General features: G+C 56.4%; 1 protein-coding gene across 2 annotated transcripts; it reads right to left on the bottom strand.

The window, feature by feature from the left end:
- Positions 1 to 3,455: 3,455 nt before the first annotated feature.
- Positions 3,456 to 8,745, bottom strand: LOC106148110. Of its 2 annotated transcripts, none has more exons than XM_013512408.1 (3): positions 7,788 to 8,745; positions 6,031 to 6,788; positions 3,456 to 3,601 (listed from the first exon to the last, which is right to left on the bottom strand). In XM_013512408.1, exons 2-3 carry the CDS (start codon positions 6,570 to 6,572, stop codon positions 3,463 to 3,465), a joined length of 681 nt encoding a protein of 226 aa, XP_013367862.1. In that variant the 5' UTR covers positions 6,573 to 6,788; positions 7,788 to 8,745; the 3' UTR covers positions 3,456 to 3,462. The 2 variants fall into 2 exon arrangements, 1 of the variants encoding a protein (XP_013367862.1); XR_001233283.1 differs by lacking the exon at positions 3,456 to 3,601 and adding an exon at positions 4,955 to 5,345 and having other exon boundaries at positions 6,700 to 6,788.
- Between the last annotated feature and the right edge of the window lie 916 nt (positions 8,746 to 9,661).

Raw genomic sequence — 9,661 nt, 5'->3', positions numbered from 1 at the left:
CAGGAGGATTGCCACCAGTTCAAGGCCAGCCTGAACTACATAGCGAGACCCTGTCTCAAAAACACCAACACCCCCACCCAAAGCTTGCTTAAGCTGACAGCAGATGATGGGCTGAGACTGAACCCAGACTCGGTGGAGCATCCACAGCACCCTGCCTGGGGGCTTGTTGGAAATGCAGAGCCAGCCGGGGACTCTGCTGGGAGTCCTGGTCAGAGTCAGCTCCTAACTGGGTCCCTCTCAGGTGGTTTGTTAACTCATTGCAGCTGGAGCAGTGCTGCCTCGGGGAACTGGCTCCTGCTAGGTCTGGGTTTGCTGGACCTTGCAGCTTAGACATCCAGGAACCTTTGTTTTATTGCCCCCTGTGTCTGCAGTGCAGTCCCTGTAGACCAGTGCAACGCCTGGTCTATAGTAGATGCTCAGTGAATGTTTGTTGAATGGATGAATGCATTGAATTGAGCTGCACTTGAATCTGAGCACGGCTGGGTTTGGACTATGGTTCAGAGCTCCCATGGCTTCCTTCTAGGAGACACCTTGTTAGAAGATGCAAACGGGGAAAGCGCCTTTAGTTTCAGGATCAGCCATTGTTCAGACCGCACGCCTTCCCTCACCAATCAGCCAGGCCAGCAACACCGGGCCAATGCTGGATCAGACCCTAAAAATCCGTAATCCTCAAAGCAGCCTGTCTCCCAGCCCTGCTCCTCAGCCCCACTCTGGGCACCAGGGCTGGGCCTCGGCCACTCACTCATCTCAGCCGCATTTCCTGGACCTAGGAGTTATTTCAGCAAAGTCTCTCCAACATCTGCGAAAGGGTTTTATTTTTATTCCCTGAAAAGTCTTCAAAGTGCTCTCTCTGAGCTTTGAATTTGGCGTGGGCAATCTGAAACATTTAATGGGAATTGTTATGTGTGTGTGAGTGTGTGTTTTTAAAGAAGGAATTATTCTCAGCAAAGTCTGGGACTGGCCGGAAGGAGACAGCCAGACATCTCCAGGTGGAACCAGCGTCCCGCTGACTGTGGGTAAATCAAAGAGGAAGCAGCGGATCCCACTCGCCAGCCCCATGCGGGGCCTGACCCCAGCCTTTCATGTGCAGCGGCCACAGGGAAGAGAGAAAGTACAAAACCAGAACAAATCCCCCAAAGTAAAAGCTTAAAATGAAACCATTTCACAATGACAATACACTGTTCTTCTTTAAACTCTACCCAAGAACAAATGACAGTCTTTTCGTCCCCCCCAGTGGAAAGACTGGATCCACGCTTTCATCCTCAGAGGCCTTTATTTTAGGTACCTCCCCCCTTACCTCCTTTTGTTATTTCAGACCTTCTTAGAACCAGCATGGGGGTGGCAGCAAGTGGGGGCCTCCAACCTGCCCCAGCCGGAGGACCCATGGCCTGGGGCTGGGGCACGTAGTTTTGGATTGCTCAGATTTATGGGATAATGAAGGGTCTGCTTTCATCCTGGCAGTCGGGAAGAAGTAAGTCCTGGGAAATAATGGCACCCTTGTCCTCCTCTGTCCCCAAAGCAGGGAGCCACCCTTCCATCTTCTGTTCAACCTGCTTTAAGGGGGTCGTAACCCCGGCTGGTGCTGCTGGTTGGAAGTCTGGATCTTACGATGCCGTCACCCGGCCCACTTGGCCAGCATGACGGGGAGTGCCCGCACAGCGCACTGAGCAGGCTCAGTGGGAGGCCGGGGTGGCCTTCACCCCCGAGCATGAAGAGCTGTGTGCAGCCACGTGGCTCTTCTCGGTAGGTCCGGAGTGACTCAGGAGATCTCAGGGCTCAGGGTTAGATGTCGCCTTCTCACTGGGAACAGGCAGTCACACTTGGCTAAAGGTGTGCCGAGAGGCAAGAGGAAACAGGGCTCGCGTGTTAAGTACCAGGCGGATGTTTCCCCAGGCACAAGACTCTGAAACCGGAGAAGGGTGGATAGGCCCCGGAGTCCCCACCTCATTTCCTTCCCCTGAGCTGACTCCTGGTCCAGGCCTCCAGAAACCTTCCACATGGAAACTCATCCGGGGCCAGGGGGAGGGAGTGGGTGTGGGGGAAGGGCAGCCCGGCAGACAAGGGCCACAGGCAAGGGGGTGGCCTAGAGAAGCAACGGTCAGACAGCGTCCACAGGGACGCCCTGAGGATCCCAGCCACTCCCCTTCTGGGTTCCCAGGGGCGCTCCATTACTCTGGCACAGATGCCCTCCTGCCTGTTGTAGTGGGGCCTTGTAAACTGCGGCCTGTCTCTCTCTCCCTGGGTTTCTGGAGGGCAGGGGCCCCCAGCACACTGGGCTCCTCAGGCAGAGATAGCGCTGATTCCCTCACCCAGTTCTGCTTCCTGAAGATGCCCCTGTCGGTGTCCGGTGCTTCCTACCCTTGCCTGATTGCCAGGCTGCACTCCAGACCTGTCCCTGCCTGGAGCTGGGCATTCAAGGTGGGGAAGGAGGGGAAGGTCACAGGCCTCACTCTCCCCCGCAGGCAGTCAGAGACTGGGAAGATGGAAGGAGGGCCACGGGGTGTTTCAGAAGGGTCAGGTGGAAGAGCTGAGGAAGTGGACAGCCAGGGTAGGGCCGCAGGGCTGAGGGACTCTGTCTCTGTGATTGGGCACCTCTCCCATCGGCCCGCCCATCTCACTGTCCTAGCTGGAACAAGCTACCAGGAGCAGGGGAGACTCGGGGACAGGCTGCTGTCAGCTTCTGGTGCCCACCTTCTTGTATGTGGGTTTAAAATGCCAGGGAAGGAGGTTAGTCACATGTGGAGGGGGGGCAGCTGGGATTAGTGGACACCATAACCACACAGGGGTGCAAGGAAACCCCCAAAGTCAGGAGTGGCGGTGCAGAGAGGTGGAGGGAAGCTGAGCTGACCCAAGTGCCTGTGTCCCCACTTTACCTATGGTTTCATAACGTCCAGGAAGGTGGCCCTGGTGCACCAGACCCCCAGGCACAGCCCCCAGCCCCCTCCCCAGAGTCAGGCGGAGCATTGGCCACTTGTCCCTGAGAAATGCTAATGGAGCCCGGGACTGGAGGGAGAATACCGAGTCACTGAGGTCAGGCTGGGGGCTCTGAGGAGTCTCCCTGCATCACATTCTTGTTCTACATCCGAGGAAAGGGAGACCGAGGGAGTTACCTGTCTCCCTGAGTCACACAAGTTAGCCTCAGAGGTTCCTACCATGGCTGGAAGCTGCAGAGACAGAGAGTCAGAGGGCAAAGGGGGACACAGCAGGGGCAAGAGAGCCCCCCTGCAGGCAGAATTTGGTCCCTGCATGGACAGACACTGTCCTGGGTGAGCCCCACGAAGGCAGTGACCTCTGGGGCCCAGGCAGGCTGCTTGGAAGGAGAGGATCTGGCCATGGAACCTGAGCAACACGTTTGACTTCACAGCCAGGAGTTGGCAGGGAGTCCCAGAGGGTGGGTGGACAGAAGCCTCTTCCGGCCCCCACTGACTCTTCCTTTCGTTGAAGCGCTGGTCATGGGCCAAGTCAAATATGCTTCTCTTCCTCATCTTGCTCAACTCTGAGCCCCAGGAGGGCACCGTTCTTGTTTCCCAGGGCTCCATTTCCAGGGCCAGGGACAGTACCTGCCCATGATAATGACTCACTGGCAGCAGACAGAGTATTACTGGGGAGAGAGAGAGAAAAGGCTGAACGGGGGGGCGGGGGGCAGGGTGCCATCACGTTAGGTCTCAGATGGCCCAGTGGTACATCTGTGCCTGATGCCCCAAGCAGATCTTGGGACCAAGCCCAGCGCACCCAGGCCTCCTTTTCACCCTGGTGGCTACCGCCAGTCCCTCCATGGAGCCCTAGGGTGCTGGGGACCCCAGTTTGAACATCACTCTGAAAGCCTAGAACTCTGTGGACCAATGCAGATGCAGCAAGCAGAATCACCTCTGGGAAGTCCCACCCTTCAGGTGCCCAGAAGCCCCAAGCTGGTCTCTGGGGACCCAAGGGCAGCCTTCCCCTAAGATGTCCTCCAGTGACGTGGGCACAACAAGGAGTCAGACCAGACCAAGCTGCAGACCTGAAGGGCTGGATCCAAGCCCAAGGAGTCCAGGCTGCCAGGCTCAAGTCTTTCTTGGCCTTAATGTCACCCTGTCCCTCCCCTGCCATCCCCCATGGGTCCCGCCCTGACAGCCGCTCATGCATAGGTGGTTGCCGTTTTGATGCCGCCTCCCCCTGCGCGTCCCGCGGCTGGCACACCCTGCAATTACGGCTGCTGTTCTCTGCCTGCCTATTGTGCCTGCCTCGCCTCCCCATACTTGCAGCTAATTGCGGGGTTGGCGGTTCACCGTTTCCGCACGGTAATGCGAAGGCCTGCTCGCCTCAGCTGCCAGGACTGACTCTTTTAGTAGCTGCAGGGGAAAAGAATCAAGATGGCTTCAGCAAAGCACTGCCCTGGCCTGGGAGAAAGGGAACATCTGTGTACAGGCCGGAGCCTCCTGAACAGAAATGCACACCTGTTTGGCCGAGAGTTTTAGTAAAGACGCTGAATCTGGTACCTGTGGGTCCAGGCTGAGGCTGGAGGTTTTGCATGACTACGCTGCTCCCGGTGGGGATCTGCAGCCACAGGGTGTAGTGAGGGTGCAGGGCAGGACAGAGATGTCAAGAGATGCAGGCAAGTAGGGTCGGCTTGCTCAGGAGTTCCTGAGCTGCTTGGACTAGGTCCCACCACCAACCTGGAAGACCAGGCTCAACCCTTCCAGAATTTCATAGGGGACCAGAGGGAGATGGACTAGAGTCTAGCCCAGGGCAGGTCCTGTCGTGGGGTGAAGGGTCCTAAGAGTGGCAAGGACCCCAGAATTTTTCCTTCCAGCCCTGCTAAGAAAGCATCATTTGTTTTCAAAGAAAGGATCTTTTTAATTCATTCCAGAAATATTTATCGAGCACCAAAGCATGCCAGGCACAGTGTTTGTCCTAAGGATATCAAGTAATCAAAACAGACATCGCTCCTTCCTGGAGCGTCCATTCTACTTGGAGTGCAGGCGGGAAGAGACGCAGAGCAAGGTAAATAAACGCAATATGGAGCGTGTTACTGGCAATGAACACCACGGAGAGAAAGGAAGCAAAAGCGGGAGGTAGGGAGTCTGAGCAGGTGGTGGAGGTTGCTAATTTAAACAGGGTGGCTCTGAGGATATCCAGGCATTCAAGGTGGACTTTGAGAAGATGGATTGTTTATAAGAGCCCTACAGGACAAGCTATTAAAAAAAAAAAAAAAGAAAGTTCTGCATGGCCAGGGCCAGCAGACCATCCATGTGGACACCAGCAGGTTGTAGGATAGGAGGCAGCTCTGCTGGGTGCTGTGAGACTGTGGCATCACCAGTGGGGATAGACGACCATGGGGCTCCTTCCTCGTCCTCAGGCCTACTCTAGGGGAAGAAAGATGAACCTGTCTCGGGATTCTGCCCTTCCAGCCAAGAGAACAGTTACTGGTGGCCACCTGCCCCTGCAGCTCAGGACTGTCGCTGTCATGGGACAAGTTACCGAGAAGGCTTCCCAAGCCCAGCGGGGAGCCAGGCAGGAACCACAGCAGGCTCTGCTCAGTGGGAGCCACAGCAAGTTCTGCTTGGTTAGGGAGGGCAGATGCAGGCACAGCAGGCTCTGAATCTCTAGATTCTCCAATCGAGCTGGCATCCCAGGGGTTAAGTGTGGCTCGTGTGTGTGGCAATCACACAGGCCCTGCCCTGCTGTGGCTCTCCAGGCCTCCGCTCCCTTCAGGTCTAGCTGAGGACAGAGGTGGGGCTGGCAGGAGGAACCATGCCAGGAAGCTGCAGAAATAGCTTTCAGGGGGTGGCAGGGCGTGGTGCTCGCTGAAGGCCGAACACCCCCATGGGGCGTTGTTTCTCTGCCTGCCAGGCCCAGGGAGTTCTCAGGCACAGAAGGAGTGGGGCCTGTGTTTGGAGAGTTCCCTGCCCTGTCACAGCCTCAGGCTCCTCTCCTGCTGTCCACTCATCAGCGGGAGCATCAAGAGCTGGGCCCTCCCGGGAGGATAGCAAGGTCCTGCTGGCCATGGCCTATGAGAAGAGGAGAAGAGAGTGCCCGGAACATGCTCACCTGAGCCTCAGCCGGCATCTGGCTCCAACTCCACCCACCGTGGCACACAGGGCAGCTCCGGGCATGAGCACAGCCACAGCGCAGTCTGCCTGGGTATCACTGCATTGTCTCTGCAGCCTGGGAACTCCCCCATAGGGCTTCTCCTGCCCCACCCAGGCTTCATGGAGCAGGGTGCCCACCTCTGACAGCTGGGAGGTAGGAGGAGCACCCGGTGACAGGCCGAGGACCCAGCAGCAGGATATACCTAGCAAGGGACAGTGCTCAGCCAGCCTGGAGGACTCCACAGACAGAGGCCGTGGCGGGCCTGGGGAACCCGGGGTCCTGCAGGGAAACCCATGGTGACTGTCAGCCACAGACCCTTCCCTCATGACAGCACCAGCTGGAGTGAGGAGCAGCTGCTTGTGCCACCTCAGTAAGAATCGCTGCCCACTGTGCGTGGCTGGGCTGCTCCATCTGGGACCAGTCCGAGGGGCAGGCACTGTGGCTGGACCACTTTGCCCTATGGACTCCTCCAAGTGCAGTCTTCGCTCTGGGGACGCCATCGGCCAGGCTGTGGGGACTTCCTCCGGGCCACAGCGAGGACAAGGCTCTTCCTCCCTGTCCCCTCTCCTCCCTTCCCACTCCTGCTCCCCAGGTCAGCCCTGCATCCCAGCCTGAGGCTCTGTCCACCTGCTCCTCGCCCACTCCGCATCTGCCACAGTGTCTTCTCTTCCAGTCTCCTGCACTGCTTCCAGCTTAGCGTCTGCTCTCTGGAGGATCTGGATGGGCACAGCAGGACTCAGAGAGAACTGTGCGCTCTCAGCTAGGGCCCCAAGTGAGGAGTCAGGGCTTGGGGAGCCAGCCTAGAGGACAGGAAAGTGGGGTTCACTCTCAGCATCCCCTACTCTGATCTCCTCCCTCTCATGCACCCCCACTTCTTCGCCCTCTTCCCTGCATCCTCCACTGCTCAGCACCTCCCAGCTGCAGCTCCTAGTTCCCTTCCAAAAAAGAACCTGGAGAGGCTTGTCTTAAGGGAAGGCCCCCTGGGGCCAAACTAATGTTGTTGGAGTCACCGCTTTTGTGTTTTCATTAACCCACAGGGGCAAGAAACTAGAATCCCGCAAGAGCTTGCCAGGGCCACCTCCCCACACATGCTGTTTTGGGAAATCATTGTCCACCTAGCCCGGGCCCCAGTAGGGCCTGGTTCCTCCCCAGTGTGTTGCTCTTGCTGCACTGGGACCCTGGGGCCTAGCAGCCCTGTCTATCCAGCATTAGCCGGGGTGCTGGTACCCACAGGTTCTCACTACATTCCTAGGAGCTGCTATGCTGGGTCATGTTCACTGCCAGGTTCCATGTGGCATACAGGGTATCACTGAGAGGGGCCCCACCCTGCCTCCAATGCTGTGTCTGTCTGACCCGGTGCCTTCCTTGGGTGGGCCGATAGTCCACCTATCCTGCCTGTTGCTGGCCAGGCCATGTCTTCCCTTGGTAGCTCCTTCCCACTTGTAAATGAGGTCCTGAAGCCTGCATGGGGCCTGGCCTAGTCTCCACAAGGCCATGGCCATAAGCAGCCACCACTGACCCTTGCGCTGTGCTTGTTGAGGAAGGAAAGGGAATTATATGACAATAAAAATCCAGGGGCAACTTGGCCCAAGGCATGACCAGCAGGAAAAGGTACGGGTGGCAATGCACACCTGAGCCTCAGTGTCCCAGAGCCGGGTACTGTGCTAAGCACCTCCTCATCCCATGCCACCAGCCGGGTGACCACCGTGACTTACCCAAGCCCTTCTGCCTCAGGAGTGGAAATGGAGACCTGCATCTACCCAGGGCAGGGATTTTGTGAGCGCTACCAAGCCAGAGACTGCCCTTCATGGGCCTCTGTGAACGCTGACAATGGCGGGGATGAGGGAGCGGGGTGGCGTGCCCAAGGTCACAGAGCCGGCAGGCAGCTGGCCACGCTGCAGGAAATAGATGTGGGCGAAGCAGCATCGGTTTCCAGCCTCTCTCCAAGAGAAGCGGCTGTAGTTTCTCTCCCACCCAGAAATCAATACACAGGAGGCTGTTAGAAACCACCGCCCCATCAAGCCTGCCACTGCCGGAGCTGAGGGCTGTTCGTCTGTGGCCCAGGGGCACTCAGGGCCGTCCACACAGGGTGTGGGGCAGGAACAGGGGCTTCAGATGGAGGATGAGGCAGAGCTGGGCCTGCCAAGGTTATGCGTGCGTCTCTCAGCTCCCTCATCACCATCGTGTTCTCTGGAAGAGAGGTTTCCCTGCAGCTGCTTCCCAGGCAGAGGCGACCATGGGTTCACAGAGACAAATGTGAAAACAGCTTTTGATGCCAACTGCTTCCAAGGGAGACCTTCCCTGCAGGTCACCGTTCGCCCAGCTTGAAGGCATACCCTCTCATCAGGAAATGACACAGCTGGAGCGGCACCACAGTGAGGGCTGGGGGATTCCCATGGTGCAGGAGGAGGCCAGTGGAGGTGTTAAAACGGTTGAGGCTGTCCTCAGAGCTGTGGAAAGGACCGGCCAGGAAACCTACATCTGCCCACCAGAATCCAAGAAGCAGCATGCCCTGGCCGTGGCTAGATGGCAAAGGAGGTAATTTTTCAAGAACTGTTAAAAGTATGGGGGTCTTGAATCTGCCACACAGGCATTGCAGGAAGAGACAAGCCCAAACTTTCACAGCCAGTAATGTAATAACAGAATATTCCTTTCTTCTCACAGCACCTTTCGTGGGGACTGACGGTTGTCTCTCCAGGGCCAGGTAGATGGAGACAGCCGCTGCTGTGATTTGTATATTGTGTTTCCTCAAAAATTCATCTTGAGATGAAATCCCTGAGGCAACAGGAGTTTGGACAGTGATTCAGTCATGAGGATTCTGCCCTCATGGATGGAACTAGCACCATATAAAAGGACTGGAGGGAACCGGCTTGGTGTTTTTGCCCTTCTAGCCTCTACTCTGATAGGATACAACCAGAAGGCGCCATCTTGGAAGCAGAGAGCAACCCTCATGTGAGCCTCCCAATGCCTTAATCCCAGACTTCCTGGCCTCCAGAACTGTGACAAACATTCTACTATTTATAAATTACCTGACCTTGGGTACTTTATCACAGAGCACACACACAGCTACCATCTGGAGGTCTGCATCTGTTTCAACCTGTCCCAGACCATCTGTGCCCCACATTGATGCCACTACCCTTGGCTATCAGTGTCCTGCTGTGTTAGCTTACTTTTCTGCCACTTGCAGCCTACAGAGCCCAAAGAATACTATCCAGGCAGTGAGAGAGGTAAGGTGGCCAAGAGGACCTACTCCCTGCCTGCCTCCAACCCCAGGGGATGTTTCAGTTGATTTTCCACCTAGGAGAGCATTTTCCTTTCCTATCCATCCATTGTCCATGCATGCATCCATCCATCCAAGAATCCATCTATCCATGCATCCACTTAGTCAAAGCCTGCTTTTTTTTCTACTTTAGTGAGCATCTACTAAAATCCAGATGCCCTTTTCACCAACAAGTTCAACCAAGCTGAGAGGTAAGACCTAAAAGAGAATGGCTGCTTTCTGCTTTTTTCAGGGAGGAGATTTTGACTAGAGAAAGGGCCCCAAGTAATACCAGCTGAGAAGGAGGAGAGGGGCACCAAACCAAACCAT

This window comes from Chinchilla lanigera, unplaced genomic scaffold, assembly GCF_000276665.1.
Source record: "Chinchilla lanigera isolate Chin_1 unplaced genomic scaffold, ChiLan1.0 scaffold00015, whole genome shotgun sequence".
NCBI lineage: Eukaryota > Metazoa > Chordata > Mammalia > Rodentia > Chinchillidae > Chinchilla > Chinchilla lanigera.
Note: the sequence above shows the minus strand (reverse complement) of the source record. Positions and strands in the feature narration are given on the sequence as shown.

Coding starts and splice junctions, on each gene's coding strand:
- LOC106148110 (XM_013512408.1), bottom strand. CDS start 6,572: ATGGCGTCCCCAGAGCGAAGACTGCACTTGGAGGAGTCCATAGGGCAA. Junction 3,602..6,030: donor AGATGCCGGCTGAGGCTCAG/GTGAGCATGTTC, acceptor CTCTCTCCCCAG/TAATACTCTGTCTGCTGCCA.